The following is a 23,433-nucleotide window of genomic DNA, read 5'->3' as shown; positions in this document are numbered from 1 at the left end:
TGTGTGGGGGGGGGGGGAAGCGAGCATATACTTCACCTGACTTGTTTGGAGCCGGTAATTCGAGGCATATAAATGCACAAAAAATATTTTCAAAAAATGATTACAAATTTTAAAAAAATATAAATAACTAGAAAAGATATATAGGACCTAATACGTCAAACTGAAGTTCTTGAAAAGTATGTATATTTGTAAAGAAATACCTTCAAACAGTCGCGTACTTCAAGAGATGTTGGTGCAGGTAGTAGCCCTTCCCATTGAGTCTTTCATAAACTATTGAAATGAGAAGATCTTAGTTTTGATCATGGATCAACAACAATCTTCCTGTGTGGAGAACGTCTCCGGGCAAACGTCTGCTAGAATCACCGCGTGTAAGGATCCTGATTGTCACACGTTAAAACGCCGATTTTGCCTTTCATTGACCAAACCTGTAAAAATGAGTCCGACTAAGTTTTCTCTAAAGTATTGGCTGTGTTCGGTATTGGTGATTTTTCTCTGAACTTGGCAACTGTGTTCTCCACCTTTTGTTCTCCTTGACTAATTAGCAGAAAGCAAAGAAGAGCAATAATTTTGAACATTGGATTCAACTTAGGAATTGTTAAAAATTTTGGTAAATTTAGAACATGGAAGTAGGATATTAGCTGTAGTATGTAAGTCGAATACAATTATATGTTCAAAAAGAAAAGAAGAAAACAACGCAACTGTTTCAAATATCTGGAAGTATATTATGTAACCATTGACAAATACCGGTGTATGGAAATATTGATGTTTGTCCTCTGTAATTAAATGTCTTTGCCTTGCTTGACGCGAAAATTTAACTGAATACGTATACCCATTTTTAAAGTACAAACTCAATTTAATATACTGTAGTGGTGAAATAGTTGTAACATAGCAAACGTTGCGAATATAATGAAGTTCTACAAAATATGTAAGCCTATATATCAAATTGGATTTGTGTTATTAAGTCTGATTTCCACAACGCGCGTAGGTCAGAAGAAATTTTGGCAGTAGTGCTGTTTCGCCGGAGCACACGAAAAAAGTTTCAAAATATGCTAAATTTGGTAAGAAATGTACTAAATTACGTTATAATAGGTTAGGTTAGACCTTCATAATAGACGTGTGTGAACTTTTTCAGAAAATCGAAGAAAAGGTCTATTATTTAGTTTCTCCCACAAATCACTTGGTAGTGACTCTTTCTTAAACACTGAGCTCCTTCACGGCTAAGCGGTTAGCGTACGCGCCTTTGGCGTGGGAGACCCGGGTTCGATTCCCTGCGGGAGCTAATGTGGTTCGGATTTCACGTTAATCAATATTCCCACGTTTCATATAGCCTCGGTGCTGAACGGGGCGTTAAAATCAACTTAACTCTTTCACAAGTACGTGCTCTGCCTTCGTCGATGAGGGTGTGGATTTGCATTTCTCTGTGCAGATTCATATTAGGAGGACTTTAGTGTACTTACACGATAAAAACAATCGTGGAAAGCACACTAACCAACTTTGCTAGATGACCACTAGAAAGTACGAATGCTATCTAACTGAGTCAGGGTGTGAGCACAGGATGGGGTCCAAGTGGAAGCAAGAGGATGCGTCCGTAGGAAGCAGGCGCGTCAGCGATGGTGGGTATACACATAAACGAGGATAGCGCAAAACAGTATTTGGCATAATACATCTTGAGTGGATTTTGGGAAAATATTTAATGTGATCCAAAAGAAATACCAAAATGTACTAAATTAGGTTAGGTTAGATTAGACCTTCAACAGAGGCATGTAAAGTTAGAATCGTGTACAATCATGTAGAAATATATGCACCATTTCCACATTGCCCTTCACGCGGCTAAATCATAAGAAGTGTATCTCTCTGCTAAATAGTCCCTTTCGCCTCCACATAGAGTGCCGCTTACAACATCAAAAGCAACTACTTTTTTAATATCAGCTACTCTTCACCTGAGTTTCATTCAGTCTTGCTCACAAACCAAAATAATTCCTCAATTGACCCGGCAGATTTCCTAAAATTGGTCCGCAGCAATTACCTCGAAACTTTTCTTCGAGCACCATGTTATATAGGGTCATTCCACGTCACTTCAGCCAGGATTTGTCTCATTTGACTCCCACCTGACTCAGAACGGGATAAAAATTCATGTACTAATGTAGTTCGTGATGCTGAATCCAAAATTGCAATCCGTTTGAAAATTGGTCCATTGGTTCTGGACTTATCGAGCTTTGAAATTGATGCCTGTAACGTGACAAGTAGTAGTTACGAGAACGAAAGGTACATTGAAAAGAGGGTGTAATTTTCTTCAAAGTTAACATAGAAACATGATTTTTTTTTTTTTTTTTTGTTTGTTTGTTGCCTCTATAAATGTACTTTACAGATACATAAAAGTTATTCTCGCAATGGTAGAAGAAAAAGATAAAATCATCAGTAAGTTAGAAAAAATCTGCAGACAAGAAATGCTTAACATTGTAATTGAAGGAACTCATCAGCCCCACCTCAATTTGCATGAAATTTTAAGTGAAGGACCGTAGCAAAGTACCCATTCAATATTTAAAAAGAAAAGGAAAAAACCTGTAACTTGTATCATCAAAAGCATCTTATAAGTACCTCCTCAGAGGATTGGCAGTAGTACATTTGGTGGCTTAGTTCTTTGTCTTTCTTCATTAACTGATTGAACAGAACATTCTTAGATTTTATGTAACATTCGAATGTAACTTTTATCTGGAGTTCTGTAGATAGAATGTGTATGTACCTTGTTTGGAACTATCTAGAATGGTCGTCCTTGGCAATGCAGACTTTATCACTGGAGGAACTGATTAAAACTATCACTGAAAAATGACCAAGCTTATTCCACATGCATACATAGCACAGCAGCAATCTTGTTATCTAAAATCTAGAAAGGAGTGTGTACCAGACAATGTAGCATTGATACTGGTGGACTTCAGTGAAAGGTTTCCATTTGTCATTCAAGATAAAGCCGAGGGATTCCACTGGACCAATGGCTGCGCACATTGCATGCTTGTGTTCTTTATTTTAAGTAAGTCAGGGTTGACAAAAGCCATGGTTTTTATTGAAAAAACCAAAAAAACCCGGTGTTTTGGTTTAAACCAGGTTTTTTTGGTTTAAATAATTTGCTCTATGTATTTATATCACATATGGACAGAACTAAGTTTATTTCGCCTTGGTGTTATTATGCAAGAACCGGGTTATGCTGGAAGGGGTCACATAAGCTTAAAGTGGAATCCAAACCACTTCTCGGCTTACATCCGAGAGAAATTGTTCTTAATTTAAACTCGAAACCGGAACTAATTGGCCACAAATGTGATAAGTCTGTCGACTCATTCACGAAGGACTCCTGATAAAAATACGTTGTACTGATCTTTATATACTTGTTAATATAATTGTCAAGAGTCATTTCAGAAAGACAAAAAGATAAACAATTGCACAAGTGAAACCATTATACAGAATTACATACGGACAATTTCAAAATACTGCAAAGTACGAAAGAACTATTTCAGTCCAAGTTAGTTCACTACGACTTTTATTACAGTAGTCCAAGTTAAAGAAATACAACGACTTACCTTTCATATCAGTAAATAAAGATACGAATTATTTGAGTCCACTTTGGTTCTGACCCATTTATACATAAATAGATACCAAAGGTACTTCTAATTTCAATAAAAGTTCTCGTGGGGTTTGTATGACCCCCGCTCCCAAAAAAGTACGGCATTTCGATGTATTTTATCAATAGTAAACATTATTAACACGAAACAATATTTAGAATTTTCCTTTGGTTGCAATTTGGTAACAATAATAGCAAACTATAAAAATATCACAAAAGAAACATTCATAAACTTATAAAAAAAATTGCTTTTGTAGAATAATATCTTTGAGTAATGAATGGGGAATTTAGGTCTGAATATAATACGAATAATATACGGGAGTGAAACGTGATAACCCAGAAATGTGTGTTTATCAAGATTTTACGAATAGTTACATTTTTACGAACATTTCTCGTTTTTTGGTTTAAACCACTTTGGTTTATCCAGTCAACCCTGTTTTAAATGATGATTTAAATTACGATGTTCCAATGGTATATGCAACACAGCAACTTTTGAAAAGTTTCATAAAAATCACCATCCCACAATTGACAGTAATTGAATATTTCGCTGACCGTTGTGCATCACAGCATAAGAACTGTAAATCCTTCTTGAATTTGTCATCATGAAGCCGATTTTCAATTGAAAGCCGGGTGGTCATTTTTTTTTTCTTTTTTTTTTCAACGAGTCATGGCAAGTCACCCTGTGTTGGTATTGGTGGTACCATAAAACGAACTGTAACTAAAGCAAGCTTTCAGAGAACTATCAGTGGACACACCATAAATGCACAAGCATTATACAGCTACTGTAAAGATTTCGTTGGTGGCATTCGGTTTTATTTTGTAGCAAAAGAAGACATGCAAACTATTCGAGAACAGTTAGCAGTTAGGTTTGTGGCTGCAAAGGAGGTACGAGAAGTTTTCATTGTTTTCAGCCAACTGGATAATTGGAGATTATTGCCAAATTCGTGAGTGTAGACAAGGAATTCTCAGAAGGAGACGCTGCTGTTATGTTCATACAACCTCATGGCCCTTCTCCATCATTTTACTGGCCACGGAACACAGTCACTTGTTTGATGCCTTTTACGAATGTTCTCTGTCAAGTAGATGTAACCACGGCTACAGGATCAACATAAAAACTGTCAGATATTTCAAGCAATTTAGTGAGAACAGTGGAGAGTACATTTGCAAAAGTAGATTTTCAACTGTACATTCTGTAAGTGTGCTTTTATTTCTTTAGTTTACGCCAATATTATTTTCATACCTGAGTACTTCACAGGTTACAAGCTCTGAAATAAAACATTCAACTCATCACTAATTTACCTATTTATTTATTTTTACGATTCTTATGCATTGTCCATCACCATTTTTTTACTATTGAATGGATATGTTGCTACGGTTCTTCATACAAAATTTCATTCAAATTGCGATGGGAGTCGATGTGTTCTTGCAATTACAATGTTGGGCGTTTTTTTTTTTTTTTTTTTTTAATCTGTAGTTGTTTTTAACTTACTGATGATTTTACCTTTTCCTTCTGCCGTTGCGAGAATAACTTTTATGTATCTGTAAAATACATTTATAGAGGGAAAGAAAGTTCATGTTTCTACGTTAACTTTGAAGAAAGTTACATCCTCTTTTCAATGTGCCCTTCGCTTTCGCGGCTACTATTTCTGACGTTACAGGCTTCAATTTCAAAAGTCAATAAGTCCAGAACCAATGGACCGATTTTCAAACAGTTTGCAGTTTTTGATTCAGTATTACAAACTACATGAGCACATGAATTTTTATTCCATTCTGAGACGGGTGGGTGTATCAAACGTTGTTATTCATTACCTATATTGGCCTATAAAGGAGAAATGTGGTATTGGAAGCCAATTCACTGAGCAGCGCTAATTATTCTAAGTCCTTTAGTGAAATACTGATAAAATTAGATAACAGGTGGAAGTTCTAAACTAAACTACTTCCAGGTACAGCATATAAATAGCTATAGAGCTCCCTCGTGGCTAAGCGGTTAGCGTACGTGCCTTTGGCGTAGGAGACTCGGGTTCGATTCATGGCGGTAGTTCATGTGGTTCGGATTCTACAATAAGGTGTAAGTCCACCTCTTATATAGCCTCGCTTCAATAGGGACACTAAACTAAAAATCAAATCAAATACCTAAGTATAGCCGGCTTGAAGGCGCGTTTCAGTTGGATGATGTGTTGTCAGCTAGTTGCCATAAGAAGGTCTGATATTTCTGGTTTCCTGAATCGGAGTTTGATAAATATTAATGCAGGTTGTTCTGAAGTTATCTTATGATGCTTGATCAACACCAAAAAATTTTAGTGCTGCCATCGGTAGTGAGGGACCACACATGTAGAAGTAGTCTGCAGCTAACTGCAGAAGTTTGAAGGGGCCAGAAATGTGTTAGGAGAACCGAGTCATCGATAGTAACTCAAATATTGTATGCGTGGTAATCGTAAGTTCCATCTAATTCTTTCAATTTAGCTACTTACTGTAATAATAATAATAATAATGAAGAAGAATGGATATTTCAAATATTTCAAACACGTGTAATAACCCATTATACATGTAAAATGTACAGACACTCTTAATAGATATTTTTAAGTTTAACGTCCCACGATTATGCACCGAGGCTGAGGGAAACTGTGATGATGAGTGGATTAAAATAGTGGGAGGAAACGGGAGAACTTCGAGAAAACCCACGTATACAGTGTTCAACACCAAGTTCATTTGGCGTGGGCTGGGATTGAACCAGGGACACCACACACCAGAGGTGAGCGCTCTACCATTAAGACACCGTGACCCCCGTTATTAGATTGTTAAGTGGATTTCTATAATTAAATTATATTTATTGAGGTATATTATAAGGAGTTCAGTTTAATATTAGCGTAATAAAACTATTTATTTTCTTTACAAACCGTATACATTTTTCTTTTCCCACAATTTCTTTCACACCAATTATTAGTGAACTGCTTTTTACTTAACCTGGGCAAGGTACATGTGGGGGCTCTTAATAGGCTACTAGTCTTATTAATTTAGTGTAAAATGGAGAGAGAGTAGATTAGATTAAGTAAGCATAATATCCTAGAAATTTATATAACGCATATTTAAAAACAAATTAAATAAAAGTTGCGGAACTTTCTCGCTTCCATTGGATAAACTGAATAAAATCATGTTAATTATGAACATTATTGTAATAGATGTTTTCAGAGAAACTTCGAAGATAAGACCACCAAAACACTAAACTACTCCTTGTTGATTTATTCGTTTGAAGTTTGTGCCATATTGTAGCGTTGTGGTTGTGTGCACATGTATAAAACATAAACAAACAATCTGAGTAATTTTTACGAAAATCCTCTAAGAAAACTCACCCCAAAGGAGAAAGTACCACCTCTTGTGGATATTTTCAAATATTTGTATTTTAAAAAAAAGCCACATGTAAGGTTGTTTATGAAGGAAAAACAAAATTGGCTGAACAGACTGGTTTATGGGAAAAACGTCCGAAAATAATGTATTTCTAAGAATAAACGACCCCTTGCAAATCTCTTCAGAAGGAACAACTTAGCTACGACATATTATAGTGTTTTCAATGAAATATTGGTTTCTGAAATGTGTCACAAAATGTCTTGTACAATTTTTAATAAAACCATATGAAAAGGATCGTTTATAGTAAACTACCCCATGTAGGTTTTTCCAAAAAAAAATGGCTCCAGAAGAATACAGGGTAGCTCAAACGTAGGTATACACCCCTGCATTGATCAAGTATAACATTCTAGGCCTAGCTTATGGGTTTATTTGCTTCGGCTGTTCCGAGCTTAAGATATAAGTAAAAAGACATTAAGAACAAATCAGGGCTCAAAATTTCAAGGTCAGACGCACTCGCCAATCCAAAACTGATGGTCGCCAGTATCTCTCACGTGTAAATTATGAGAGGTCCCTCCCCCTTCCCTTGGGGAGCAAATCATCCAGTGTGTTAGTCTTCAGTGAATTCCTGTAGGCAGTCTTAATTCTGTTCAGACTGCTGAAGCCTCTCTCATATGAAACAGTACTCACAGGTAAAGCTGCACAAAATGTAACAATAAGTTGGAAATCTCGTAAGGCAGGAATCCAGGAGGCAAACAGTTTCGATATGGGATGGGAAAAGAGGGTCGAATTACAACGTTGTGAAGACTTCACTTTCCGTGTCCGTTGTGAAGACATGTGTCCGTTCACATTCCATGTTTTCTCTCAGTCAGTGACATTTATTTTCGTGCGAAACGGAAACAGTGCAGCCCTGTGAGTTAAGAAAGAAAAAACATTCTACTGAACACTGGTCGCAAGCTCTAAATTTCTAGTCGCTAATGGCAACCGGAAATTTTGCGCCCTGGAACAAATAATAAAGGTAGGTAGGTCTTCCTGTTTGATAACAATAAGAAATGATATGAAATAAAGTGAGCAGATCAGTATGGGACTGTATACCTGCTTTTGGGCCACCCTGTATATTTTAGGGTGTTTATGAAATAGGACAAATTTGGTTGAGCAGTTAGAAAATCCTTCGAATAAAACTTATCCTAAGAGTAAAATACAACTTAGGGACATTTTCAAGAGAAGTGACGTATGCCTTGTGAACAAAACCGTCAGAAATATTTTTGAGAATATTGTCCTTTAAAAAAATCACATCCAAAAATAAAGTATCCCTTTGTGATTCTTGACGTTACATCTAAGGTTTGACACTACAGTTTGGTAGGATGTGGTATATATGAACACCTTAGGTAGTATGTCACGTCAAATTGTAATATCACTAATTTTATGGACACCATTTTGTGTTTTGATCACGTGACTTGTTCACGTTCGCGAGTCGTTGAGTTAAAATACGCATAACCGGTTAGAATGGAGCGATTTAAATAATGTTGACACCAAATGAGAAGTAATGAAATGCCCTACAGAAGCAGTATTACACAATCACTGCTGCGTTGGGTCTTGATTCATGCGAGTCGATGTTTTTGATCAATGTTACTGTCAATGAAGGCTGGAGAACGTGGTCGAAGAGGGGTTTCAACAGGACTAGAAGTCAGGATTACATCAGAAACCACACCAATCGCAAAACAGTGGTCGAAATGTATTGCAAATCCTAAAAATAAGGTGAATCTCTGTGTGAATTTCTGAGTAACACTTGGTGCAAAATTACACAAGAAAAGCTTCAGACAGTACAGCAGATATTTAAGGGTGGAGGATTCGGGAATGGGGCACGAACAGTACAGTTAACTATAGGACACTGTAAGCAATTGTCGGTTCTAACATCGGATCATGAAGAGGCATATACATGCTTACTTCTACACGCTGCAAAGGCATCTAAGGACCACAGAAAATTCGCGATACAATTTCCTGACACAGATGTAGCTTTACTATGCACTGCACAATTCAGCGAAATTGGGTCTGAAGAATTGTGGTCTCGTGCAGGAGTAAAAGATAAACTGCGGAACATCCTGATACACAAGCTGGCTGTTGATTTGGATCTTAAACTATGCGATACACTATTACCCTTCCATGCACTGACTAGCTGTTACTCCACGAGCTCATTCACATCAGTTGGAAAGAAAAGACCCTTCAAAATGCTGTGTGAAAATGAGCTATATCAAAAAGGTGTTTGCAAGTTGGGTATAAATGTAACACTCACTGAAGATACTATTTCAGCATGTGAATCATTCGTGCATAAGTTGTACACAAAAAATGAGAAGGCTTGCCTCAAAACTGATGCCAAAAAGGACAGAAAAACGAGCTACTGTCTTCAACAGCAGATAGTATACTGCAACACCTAAAGCGTACAAATTATCAATCCCATCTGGAAAAAGGCATTAGTTTCAAGCCAAGATCTCCCATCACCTGAAGAACACGGCTGGCGCAACTATAATGGTTTTCTAAACCTATGTGGATGACAAAAGAGTCAGCACCAAATGGACTATCTGAACTTACAGTGTGTCACTATATCAAATCACATTGTGTAAGGAGAGATTGCCCATGCATGGTGCAAATCTTTCGTGTACGGAAGCATGTTCTTGTACGGCAAATGAAGAATGCCAAAACCCACATACACACATATATGAACGTTTAAATGACTTAAGTAGTGATGAGGATGACATCTAAGAACTTATCAGTAGTACAATAGAAATGTAGATCTATTGTAAGTGGTGGAATTTAACGTGTAAAGGTGAATACAATTATAAAATAATGAAATCTTTTATTATCTTTTATTAAAGCATTTCATTATCTCTCATTTGGTGTTAATATTTAAATCGCTCCATTCTAACCGGAGTTACGTATCCTTTAAGCTAACGAATCCCGAACGTGACCGAAGTCACGTAATCAGAACAAAAATGGCGTCCATAAAATTAGTGATACCACAATTTGAAGTGACATACTACGTAGGGTATTTATATATAACCCATTCTATCAAACCTTAGATGTAGTGTGGGTTGGGCCAATTTCTTTTTTAGAGGCCTTTCAGATATTAGCTTCTTGACTAATTAATTAGGTAACAAATAGATTAATTAGATCATCGTGAAAAGTGTTGCTCACAAAACGTGATTTAGGGCCCTTTGGTTTCGAAAATATGCTGTGAAAGTATTATATGCTTTGAAAAGTGTATCTGGGGTCGCGGTAGCTCACTGCTAGAGCGTTCACCTCTGGTGCATGGGGTCCCTTGTTCGATTCTAGTTCGCGCCAAGTGAACTTTGTGGTGGACAAACACCGTGTCTGTGGGTTTCTTCGGGGTTTTCCCGTTTCCCCCCACTTTCTTCATTCCACCATTTCATTCATTTCTCATCATCACCGTCTCCTTTAGCCTACCCGGCATACACGTGGGACGTAGAACTTAAAGATTTTATTTCATTTTCATTTTCGAAAAGTGTATGTTTTTATTAGAGTAGTTCTGTCTTGTCACGAATCTCAAGAGAATTCTGTATTCTCTAATCTTGTGAGCAGGTGACCCAGTTGGATTAAAAAAAAAAAAAAAAAAAAAAAAAAGTAATGAAAGAAACGTGACTAGTGCGTGCGTCTATGGAATGAGGTCCCAAGCTTGATTCCCGCCGGTGGATTCCACCTTTAACTGTAGGTCCACATTTTAGCCTCACTGCTGAAAAGAGACGGTAAGCTCCAACCAGCAACTATTGATTCCTGGTGGAAGAGCGCTGAACAGTGGCGGATCTAGGCCAGGGCCCGGGGGCCTAGCCCCCTCCCCAGTTTTTTCAGTGACAAATTTATTTGAGCTATTATTTATATATTTTTGAAAGTTTCTATATACCTATCACACTCTCGGTACTGGCTGGCCCCCCAGTTTTTATCTTCTAGATCCGCCACTATCGCTGAACGCATTATTGTGATTTGGATGCATCTTAATTTATTTATTTATTTCATTTTCCGCCGTAAGAACTTAGCGTTCATGGCTTCGTCAAGAGATACAGTTACTATTAAACTATAGATCCACGTCCCAAATAGTCTTAGTGCTCGAAAAGGGACGCTAAACTCCGAAGGAAGAAAATATTCTTTATTAATGGAAAAAAGTAACAAAACTATTCCATGGATTGATTGATACCAGTCACATGGCACGATGATACTGCATATTTTGATTTTTATCATGTGGATAATATTGTTTCCTTTATTTTTCGAAAATAAAATCCACCAATATTAAGAGCGAATAATAAATCCATCTCCAGTAAACTAACATCTAACTTGGATGAAAATAATAATAGTAATCTACCCCGCCCTGTAGCCTAGTTTCAGTTCGCATATGCCCAATAAGCTTCAAAAGCGATAAGGACATGATCCCCAAATGGTAAGCGGATGGAAAATTGTACCAACATAGCTGTTTTCAGAAAAGAATACATCCGCGTTTTTGTTTGGAAGGTGACCCGTACAAAATCTCTGAGGGCGTTCCTGCTCCACTTTCTTTCATTACTTCCACTCAGGCATCATATAGCTCTTGTAAAAGCTCCACACGAAAAGCAGGAGAATTAGCATCTAGCGAATTAGCAGACTAATTTTTCATTTAGTTTTGTACTGATCTTTTCCCACTTCTTCAACAAATACGTGAGGTTAAATACTAAAACTCTTTGTAATACAAACTAGTTCAGTAGGATGATCAGGTCGTTTGCGAACTCATTGGCTACTTTCCATCTGTAGTAGTAGGTATACTTAAACAAGGAGATTTATTTCCCTAAAGAAAGAGTCGGAGCCAGAGGTAGTAAAGAAAGACAGTAGCAAACAAGGTTAGGGTGCTTCCAAGTAGTTAAGCATGGGACGGTGAAGAGCGCGGGAAGGCCGTAATATTTAGAGTCACTTATAAGGGAGCTCTCTGCCCCTTCCATTTCTTTGTTAAATTTGTGATCATCCGTGTTAGTTAAAGTGCATCCGTGTGTTCTATCTATGATTCAAAATATGAGTTTGAGTTTTTCATTTCGTGTATGCATGATTTTATTCTCAACAAGACAGCATAAATTATCAATTATATTAGAATAATGGTTTTATATAATATCTTAAGATTTATTAGTAGTTGTATTAAAGTCTTACTTATGTTTAAAATTATGTGGCTATTGAAAATTTTCAAGAGCTTCAGGGTTTTTTATGACTAGACGAAGGTAGGAGCCTTAAGTTGGTAAGAATTGAAGTGGTAGTTGGCAGTCTGTTTTCTGATTGACTGATTCATTTTAGAGCGAAATGGCTTTGTAAGTCATGAGGCAACTAAAAAAATTCGAAAAAAAAAAAAATGTTCCGTAAGAAGTCAGTACATTGTCAGTACAGCTCAAAATTATTGCTAGTTGGCTTAGGTAAGATCGAGCACTCATAGGTAGGTGTGTGTGTGTGACAGAATTTACATAGAATTTTAGGTTTGAACTTTATGCTGAGTGGTCTGAACTTATTTTACTGTATAATGAACCGTTTGCAAATTCATGATCAATTGCGAAAAGTCGTTTTTAGACCTGTAATGGGTTGATTGCACACAGTCAATTAGAGTAAAGTATGCGCCTCGGTGGCTCAGTGGTAGAGCGTTCATCTCTGGTGCATGGGTTCCTTGATTCGATCCCAGCTCACGGTAAGTGAGCTTTGTGGTGGACAAATACTGTGTGCGTGGGTTTTCTTGGGGGTTTTCCCGTTTCCTCGAACTTTCTTCATTCCACCATTTCAATCATTTAACATCACCGTCACCTTTTGTCTAGTCGGCATAAACCTGGAACGTAAAACTTGAAGCTTAGATTTCGTTTTTTTTTTTTTTTTTTTTTGTGTGTGTGTGTGTGTGTGTGTGTGTGTAGAGTAAAGCATAGATATTGAAATACATTGGTTAGAAGGGAGTCCTTTATGCGTGCCGTGAGCTTGTTCTTTCAAGCGATTTTCATCTCACACTTTACTGAATCTCTTTCTTTCTCTCGAACAACAAGAAAGAACTTTCACATGTTCCACATATACCAGGACGCGAAATTTGCAACCATTGGCGACTAGATATTTTAGATTGGCGATAGACAATTCACCTGTATTTGCACCCATCTAATTGTGAAGAAAAAAATGACGAAGTAAACCGCTCTGATCTAACTAGTGGATTCAGATCTCATATTTCGTTCCCTAGCGTGCACAGTCTGTATTTTTACAGTTTTCGCGTGGTTTATTTCTTAAAGACCATGATCTCTTCAAAGTTATTGACAGAAGTAGGCAAGCAGAATATATTCTGTGTTGTACAACCTTCTAACAAATATACAATTGGGTGGTGAAATTTTGACACACTACTCGGATGATGCTTAACTAGTGATGCCATGTATTGTTGAAGCAAGCGATTCTCTCTCTCACTAATTTCAACCCCGAACTATAGTAGTACGTAAGTCTCTAATTTCCGACAAAACACATAGAAAGTTCTATAAATTTATTTTATTTATTTATACATATTTCTGGGCATTAATGGCAATAAGCCTGTCACGTAGGAGGGATGACGTCTCGGTGAATACACTATCCGGGAAAATGGGGAAGGAAGGAAGAAAGCGGCTGATACCTGTACCTTAGGAATCAGTTTGGTATGAATGAGGAAAACTCACGAGAAATCTTATTGGATGCTGACCTTGAAGCAACTGTTACACGTTTTCGACTGGGTGTCCCCACCGGGAATCGAATCCGAGACCTCTTGCACGAAAGACGAGAGCGTTAGAGACTACACTACGCGGGCCCACACAATGCTCTATAAAAATCGTAGTGAGATTAATAAATATTCAAGAAAATGTGTGATATAAAATTTAGAAGAAAGCACTCCCTCATTATTGGCCATTTCAACTGCAACCAATTAAGACGATTAGAAGTTCTTAGAGAAAGTTATATCATATTCGCCAAAATTGTATATGTTATGAAAATTATCATGGAATTTTTATTTCATTCTTCAAGGGAGGTGTTAAGTGACGCCCGATATTTGATTGAGTTCAACTGGAAGAATGAGGATTATGTGAAAACCTCAATAAACACATACATCATATTATGTTAAAATCGAATAATATTTACAAAAGTTTTTATAGAACATACATTTTTTTAAAACCGGGTGGCTCAAAAATTAAACGTCATATTCCACGAAAATCTAATATTTTTACGAAAGATATCGTGGATGCATATTTTTAAATCTGAGGGCATGGTTGGTTGGTTTAAACCAAACAAAAAAAGAACGAAAAATGCTTTAAATCGTGTTAATTTCATGGTGACCTCTCTACATATGAAACCATCTGCATTACGTTTATGTACTTTTCATCTTTTAATCAAGGGGCCCTGTGTTCAATTCTCGGTCGAACCATAACCCATCTTTCAAGTGTAAATAAAGTAGCGATTCGAGGTGTCCCTTTAAGCAAAAGTCTTCTCCGTGATAATCTTGGTATTTCATAAGGATGTTAAGCCTAAACATACGAAACGAAACCAAATTATATATTTCTACTTGTCTGAATGCCTGCTGTTTTATAAAGAAGCCAAGGTTGCTTAAATATATTGATAGAAATTGGCAAAATTTATCAACTGCCTACGCAGCTTCCAACATCAGCTTGGATTTGACTTTGTTTTAATTTTATTGAATGATATCTACACCAAATTTGTAATTTAATACCTCAGTTTTAGCGTAGTGATTATGATACGTTGACTTTAAAATTTTATATACAAATACATTTAAAGTAATAACAGGATTTTCCCAATGGCTAAGGCAGGAGTTTCCCGATTTATATATAATTGTATAATGTTTTTACTTGTGTAACTGTTTATCTTTTTGTCCTTTTGAAATGACTCTTGACAATTATATTAACAACTAGACGCATGTAAAGATCAGTACAACGTATTTTTATCAGGAGTCCTTCGTGAATGAGTCGGCAATCGCATTTGTGACCAATTAGTCCCAGTATCGTGACGAAATGGTCAGTTTTTCTTGGATGAAGCCGAGAAGCGGTTTGGATTCCGCTTTAAGCTTATGTGACCCCTTCCAGCATAACCTTGTTGTTGCATAACAACATCAAGGCGAAACAAACTAATTTCTGTCCATATCTAATATAAATACATAGAGTAAATTATTTAAACCAAAAAAACCTGGTTTTTTGGTTTTTTCAATAAAAACTATGGTTTTTGCCAACCCTGTCTGAGGAGAATGGGGAAGTAATCTATAATACATTAGGGAACTAAATTCACCACTCATCCTTGACTAATTTTAATCCCAATCTCAAGGGATTACGGAAAACGTAAAAAAATATTCATAATATATGTTGTATCAATACTGAATGAGTTTTATATAAGTTAATCATAGATCTCTAAAAAGAGTCAGGGGTAGGGAATAATATCACTACGATTTTGTTTACTGCTTTCAGCTTTACATAAGGTGAATGATTGGGAAGCCTTAAAGAATATGTACAACCCAGTACTAAAATCGAACAATTGTAACGGAAATTATCGAGAATTAATACTTAAAAAAAAAAAAAAAAAAAAATGTGGTGAGGGTTATCCGTACCAAACAAGGGGTGAATTCAACACTCATTCTTGACTGATTTTAATCCTAAGCACTAGATATTTCGGAAAAGAGTCTAAAAATGTAAATTATATTGTATCAAAACTGAATAAATTTTTAGAAAATTTACCGTCGAACTCCGAACGAAATCGGGGAAGAAAGGTGGGGTGGGGGATGTGGAAGGTAAATGCACAACTTTATTCTTTACAGATTTTAATTCTCTAGAGAGGTGATCGGAAAACCCCAAGGAAAATGTACGACACGCGCCAAAATCGAACATTGTTTAGGGAAACATGGAACATATTTTTAAAGTTTAAAGTTGGGGGTGAACTCGAAACTTCTAATCTTTTCAGATTTTAACTCCAAGCTGGGGGATATTCTCAATACCATAAAGAAAATATACACCAAGTTTTGTCCTAATCGAAAAAGGTTTACTTGACTCGTGTTGGAAAATTGTCTTGCATGCATGTGTAAATTTGCAATATAGGGTTGATTTTAGACTCTTTTACCATCGTACATTTGATGGACTTCAAGCAATAGGGTTATTTCTTCAAGTGGTAGGAAGGCATAGAAAAATGGGATAAGTTTTACGAGATGGGCGGAAAGACACATAAATGCTAATCGAGTCGAATAGTAGAAGCTTCCCTGACAGTCGCTTTAATTATTCAAATTCCTTCCGGTCTTTTTCTAGCAATATACTATGCGTAAAATATCAGAGTGCTTGAAGTTAAATAGTAGTTTAATCTCGTATTGATATGTGATCGTCATATTTTTGAACGACAGGTATGTAAGCACTTTCCTAACTCAAACTAACATTCTTTAGCAAAAAATTTTTACAAAATATTCGTAGTCGCTCCAGTAATATGGCTTGAAACACACTAGCAAAAGTGGACACTTACAGTCATCATCTTATAAGCTTAAAGATATAGTTGTACGTTGTGTAAAGGTACAGTGTCCTTCAAATAATACCTTAGATTCCTTCCCATTACTAGAATCACTCATTTTAACCATCCATTATTATTATTGCTATTATTATTATTATTATTATTATTATTATTATTATTATTATTATTATTATTATTATTATTATTATTATTCAGCAATTTGTAAACTTACTCCTTTGTAATATATTCCTGTATTAGTGACAGGTTTTGTTTCATCATAGTTTCGTATACAGCTTGAGGTTTTCGTATGTCTTAATTCAGTCGCGAAAGTTAACAAAACAAAAATATATGTTCTTCATTTGTTGTTTTGTCTTCGTTTCCAGTGGTGTACCGGGAAACATGTATACAAAAGTCATTTATTTGTAAGAATTATAGTATATAACATAATGCAAATGAATCGATTTATTGAGTACCATTTCCTCTGAAGAATCAGCTTCCTCGAATTCGTTGTGAATTGTTCCTTGAGACTAACTCACTAATCTATTCGAAGCCTGTTTTCTAGTGACTCGCTTCATTTGAATAAATTCTCTAATGTTAATAAGTTACATTAATGCAAAACTTAAACTGAGGCTGCTGTGCATAACGTTTAAACGTCACTACCCATCCGACCACTTAGTGTTTCAACACTGTTCTACTCAGGCCCGTATTTATATATTGTGCGCCCCTGTGCTCTAAATTCCCCCCCGCACAAACTTGTCTCAAACAAGGAAACAAGCCATGATTTCGCACACATACAAACTTTTGTTGAGTAACAGTTTAGGTATTACAAGTTACAAAAGTTCCAACGTAATTTTAAATGGCTTAATTCTCTCAATGATGATTGTAATGTGGTGTTCTTCCCGAAGGTAGGTGTTTGATCCGAAGGATCCTGGGCAAGGTGAACCGATGGTAGTTTGCCATTGCTTTCCATGGGATGATGATGACCTACCAAGGACGGGGCCTACAGCTTAACTTGGGATCCGAACCAGTTGTGTCTCCACCGGAAATCGAACCCGGAACCATTTGATTACAAGGCAACAAACTTAACCACTCATCCATTGGAGACACATTCTTTCAATACTGGCATGTAATTTATTCATGTAGGTTTTAATTTACTGTCCGGAGAAAATGCATTCTCTTAATTCTTAATCAACCGTTAGGCCATTTTTGTATTTCATAATTTCAGTTGAATTATGATTGAATTTCTTAAATATTTGCTCTTATCACTGTAATAGTAAAATATGGAATTAAAAAATTAATCAGTGTTTTTGACATTGTTTATTTTGAAATTACCACATAATTAAAGATTATATGAGTTTAGTAAAAAGCATTTTATAAACTTTATATGTAAAATATTATATTAGGTTGACATAATGAGTATGAATTCTTTCATATGTTATGAAGCTACTCGAACGAATAAGAGAAGCTTTTTCCAAAGTATTTGCAAATAAACTTTTTCTCCTATATGCATTTTCTTTTCTCATGTTTTAGGATACTTGAATAATAAAAATAAAAAAACTTCCCAAAGTATTTTTAAAAAAAAAGTTTTTCTCCTGTATGCTTTCTCTCATATGTTTAAGGTTACTTGAATAAAAAGAAGACTCTTCCCAAAGTATTTGCAAGGAAGTTGTTTTTCTCCTGTGTGTGTTTTCTCATATTTTTAGGTTAAAAAAAAAAAAAAAAAACCTCTTCCCAAAGTACTGCAAAGAAACTGTTTTTCTCCTGTCCTGTCGAAATTGTTTCCCGGTTTTATCATGACAATTTTAATATGTTTTAAAGCTCTCAGAAAAATTATCTAAAGGACTGTTCCAGGTCCCTAGGTCACACCTGAGCTGAGATATAGAGGTGGAAGGTCCCCTATAGGAATAACATGGGGGCAATTTAAAAATAATCGAATATTAGTTGAATTCATAGTTTTTGGGTCGTTGAGATGAATAGTAACAATTTTAATCCAATTCAACATCAAGGTCATACTTCACTCCCAAGGAAGGGGACGATATTTTAAAAGTAATCGAAAACGACATATATTAGTGTTGAATTCATAGTTTTCGAGGTCGATGACTTTAACGGTATCAGTTTTCAAAATCTTCAAGTTCATTCTCACCTCTTGGAGTGGAGGTGGGAGATGATGACTTTAAAAAAAAAAATAATCGAATAAGCTGGCTAATTAGTAACTACTGTAATTAAAGCGAATTAAACACATTAACATTTTTCTCGCGCTTGCGTTGGACTCTGCGGGTTGTTAGTTTTAAATATTACTTTATTGTGAATTTTTAAAAAAGAAAAACCAAAATTTTGCCGCCCCCTAAATTCTGCCGCCCAGTGCTCGAGCACAGAATAGCACTTACCTAAATACGGGCCTGGTTCTACTATGTGGGTATGCTAAAGTTTGCATGGGAAAGAACTTGTTTTCGGCAGCATTTTTCCCACTACACCTTCACTCTTCTTCACAATAGGCAAAAGACTAATCATGTGTGCGTACAATTTTATTGCTCAGCGAAACCCAGTTTGACACGTGTCACTGTCTGTAAGCTGTTCATATGAAAATTGATCAGCTTCTGTTCTTTAAAGACTGTTTAAGAGCTTATTCTGACAATTTCCAAAAATGAAATTAAATGAAATATTTAAGTTTTACGTCCTACGGTTATGTCAGCTAGGCTAAAGGAGACGGTGATGATGATAAATGAATGAAATGATGGAATGAAGAAAGTGGAAGGACACGGGAGAACCCCAAGAAAACCCACGCATACGGTGTTTGTCCAGCACAAAGCTCACTTGGCGGGAGCTGGGATCGAACCAAGGACCCCATGCACGAGAGGTAAACGGTCTACCTGACAATTTCCGAGTTCATATCAAGAGTTAAATAATCTGTACTGGAAGTACGATCAAAAGTAAAGAAAGTTCTAGAAGAAATGAAAGCTAAAATAAAACGGACTGAAAGTTGATGATGAATATGCACGGGTATATTCGAAGTATTTAAAGAGAAGCTATCAGGAGATTGTCCCTGAAGTTTCTTACCACGTACGGAGGAAAAATGGAGCCCCTGTTTTGGTGCTAGTTCTAACAACCACGGTCACTCTGTTCTACACTATCAAGAAAATTGCCATTATGAATGCACCGAGAAAGTCTTGACACATGAGTAGTTGCAGCGCTGCTGCGAGCTGTCAGAAACCTCTTCCTGGCTCCTCTATAGTACACACCAGTCATTTAGTTGTTACAGGAACATATAGGTTAATAAAGTGGGGTCTAGTGTAAATATATATTCCGTACATCCTATTAGCAGCAGAAAATCTATATTCCTGTTCGGAATCAAATCCAAATAAATCAAAGGCACGCGCGCTAACCAGTCATTTACTCACTCCTTAATATAACTCTCTCGTGTTGTTAATTTTGCTGTACTCTACTGACAGTTCTACCAGCGACTCGCACGAGCTCTTACGCTTTTTTCGCAAGTGATTTCGCGTGTAAGTTGCTGTATCCTGCCATAGCCCTTCAGGGATATAACACCAAGAGTTTCAATTTTACTTGCTTATAAATGCTAGAGGACACATTTCACTGAATTATAATTAGCTTACCTCTGTATCTCGCAAATAATATCTGTTAGTTCATGTAAATAATTTCAGTTGGTGTGGGTTCGTTTTCTTCATCTGCTACGGCTGCACACTTGAATTTATTTAATTTCTGACGTTATTGCAGTGTAAAAAATGTAGAAGCGCAGAATTATCTGAGAAACGGTGACTTGAATATTGCTCGTAATTATGCCTCCCCCCCCCCCCCCATTTTCTTTACGAAATCGTAGTTGAAAATGTTAAGAGATGAAAAATGTGACTGTCACTTTTATTAACGCATGTCGTCTGTAATTAACATTTATTTATTCATAAAATCACGGTTGGTTTTCACTTTAAAGTTTATGAAATATTAGCGAATTCACCTTTTCGAAAATCTTAACATTTAAAATGAAAATGTTTCATGTGCACATTTTGTTACATGTCTGTTGATATTCGTAATAACGCCATCTATTCATTTTTATTTCAGGTACCTAAATTGAGTATAAATTTACAAATTGTAAACGTTACTACAAATTTACAAGTTATAACATTGAAAATGAAATAAGGTTCTAGTGTGTAGCAATAAGATGTGTTGAAAAAGGGCTCAACAAGAACAGAAATTATTCACACACGAATTAACATATATTATTTGCTAGATACAGAGATAAACCAATTTAATTTTAGTTCAGTGATATTCTGGTTTGTTTTCCAGACCGGAGATTTTGTGGTGTAGGAGTAATGGATCTTTTGGAACCACCTGTTCTTGCTGCTTTGGGGAACCCGTTGTTGGATATTAGTGTTAAACTTCCGGATGACAAACTCATAAAGAACTATGGCTTCAAGATTGATGAACAAGTGGAACTTACGGAGGAACAGCTATCAGTATTTGATGATATAATAAAGTAAGTTTTTATTTACTTGTTTAAATTTTTAATATAAATTACGTAACGCTTTTGATACGAAGGAGGTTTTAGGAGTTATTTAAAAACAGAACAGTGATCATGGTATTTAGTAAACTCTCTTCCATATGAGCACTTTTTATATACAGGGTGACAGGCAATTCGATGCATTCCTTGCAAGGGGATATTCTACAAATTCTTTGTAACATTTTCACCTATATGAACCGGGGATCGCGAATCAATAGTTTCTGAGTAATTTGCACATGTGTGATTTCTTTCAAATTTGCCGGCTAATGAGAGATACGTGAGAAAGTTTTACCCTGACACACTTCTACATATCATAGAGCGCTGAAATTTTTCATTGTAATCCTACATGTTCTTATGTAGGTCATGTGGTAATGTATAGCTCATAATTCTGCACCGTTCCTGTGTGTTATAGGTATATGAACGTGATAATCACTTTGGAGAAAAGTACATCGATCTGGAGAGTTTTCATGTTTTTTATAGAGGCTGACGTTAGTGGGTCAGCAGTGTGTTGTATTGCAGAAAATTGTTCACGAGGCTAGTTGGATATAAAACTGGCAACAGTATTCTCACGTCTTGGTGATTTGTGTCAGCACTTACAAGAGTCCGTAGCAGATAAGTGAAAATAATACCAATTAAGTATGGTGAGTGGTAATGGCTGTGTGTTATTCAGTCAAAAGCAGCAATGCCGTAAATTAAAGGAGTGTGGAAGCGCCATAACAATACGTTTTGGCAACGTAGGTGAATGAAGATTGAAGTGGCACGTGAAACATTGATTTCGTGATAATCTTATCGCCAAAATGAAGGAACTATTTCGCGGGAAGCACTACAACAGAAGAAAATCCATCCGTGCCGTATGGCGATCCTGTAGGACACAGACATGTATTAACGCTTTAACGGCGAACGGCAGAAGGTAATAGAGATGGAAGGGGATTACATTGAAAGAATTTAACAGCTGTTCTGTACATAAACCTAGGTACGAATTATACCAGGTTGCTATTACTTTAGGACTTGTAATTTTTCAGTGGGTGCAAAAATACGTTTATCCTGCAGTAAAGATCAGTGGTGAAACGAGTTACGATGAACCTAGTCACTTGAGATAGTAACTTGGCTACGAGAGATCGGAGTTGCGTTAATTATTTAAAAGTTAAGTGGAACATTTACTTGATTGCGTCTGTAAAAGTTTTTCCGCACAGTTTCGACCACTTATTCTGTAGCTTATTTCCTAGAATGACCATAAAGTTTTCAGCTGAAAACGAGACAAGTTCCGGCTTTTTAAAATTCATGAGAAATGAGAAACAGGTCACTGCGTAAATTAGTTCTCGTTTACCTTAGCAATACCCAGTACAAATACACGATTTCTGTTTCCGCACAACAGACTGCTCGGGACGCACACGATCCCCAGAAGAAACAAAACCCTTCTGTAGACAACAAATACCTCCGTTTTACCGACATTTGCAGTGTTGCTAACACTCAAGCAACACCCTCATCCTCCACGTGCCAAGCTGCCAGCATCTCGTGCCATGCCCGTAAGAAATTTAGCGTTTAAAATTTTCGCGTTTAAATTTCCTCTACCTACACACAATTTACATATAATGACTATATTTTTTTAGAGACGTAAGATTAATATGAAAATTGGCTCTAAAATTGCCAGAAGTGAAAAGAATGTGGCTAGGATTGCTATTGATGCTGAATTAGCTATCCTGGACTTTTAGGCCTATCTTTGTTCTTATCAGAAATCCTCCCCCCCCCTTCTCTCTCTCTCTCTCTCTTTGTTACAGGACGGGGTCAAGTAATTCGATACTTATGAAAAAGGGAAGACACGTTGAAGTTCATTCAACAAACAAGCAACTGCTGAAACCTTGGCTGCCTTTCAAGCAGTACTGCGAACTATAGATCATGTTTAATGTAGAGAATTTCAGTTCAATTCTTGCCTCTTTATTATTATTATCCGTTATTATAAATAATTATTAATACAAGGAGTACAAGGACTAAGGGGGTGCTGGGCTTGTTATTTACTTCTTTCACTTGCATAAAACGGGGTAAATACTACTTTTTATCCATCTATTGACGGAACGGCCGGGATACGCCCCTAAAAGGGACTGTCCCGGTCAAAACGGGTGGTATGGTCGTCCTACTTTTTCATCAAGTTAAGCTACTCACGTGAAAATCCAATCATTTTATAAAGATATTTTAAGAACACAGATTCTGAAATTAAAATAAAAATTCCTAATAAACTGGTTGTTTGTGTTGAGAAAAAAAAAATAAATAATACGGCGATTTCTTCATAACAACTGAAAATTAGGAATTATCACTTACATGTTAACAATGTGAGCGACTTCTAGACAGTAACAATGTGAATGTCTCTCTTAGGAAAAATATCAAGATATCTTATTTGTTTTTAACCAACTTAAAAAAAAAAAAAAAAAAAAAAATGTTCTTAATTTGAGCCGTTTATATATATGGCGTG

At 36.3% G+C, this 23,433-nt stretch overlaps 1 protein-coding gene across 3 annotated transcripts in view; it reads left to right on the top strand.

The window, feature by feature from the left end:
- Positions 1-359: 359 nt before the first annotated feature.
- The window catches only part of LOC145673362 (uncharacterized), a 104,143-nt gene continuing 81,069 nt past the window's right edge, over positions 360-23,433 (top strand). The window contains exons 1-2 of one of the 3 annotated variants that reach the window (XM_081743001.1): positions 360-647; positions 20,753-20,942. In XM_081743001.1, coding sequence (XP_081599127.1) covers positions 20,779-20,942 — 164 coding nt within the window. In that variant the 5' untranslated portion in view covers positions 360-647; positions 20,753-20,778. Of the gene's footprint in view, positions 648-796; positions 1,059-20,752; positions 20,943-23,433 lie in introns of those variants that run through there. The other 2 variants (XM_081743000.1, XM_081743002.1) reach the window with 2 other exon arrangements.

Source organism: Thermobia domestica, chromosome 16 (genome assembly GCF_964235325.1).
Source record: "Thermobia domestica chromosome 16, izTheDome1.hap1.1, whole genome shotgun sequence".
In the NCBI taxonomy this organism is placed as follows: Eukaryota; Metazoa; Arthropoda; class Insecta; order Zygentoma; family Lepismatidae; genus Thermobia; species Thermobia domestica.
This window is presented reverse-complemented; position numbering and strand designations above follow the sequence as displayed.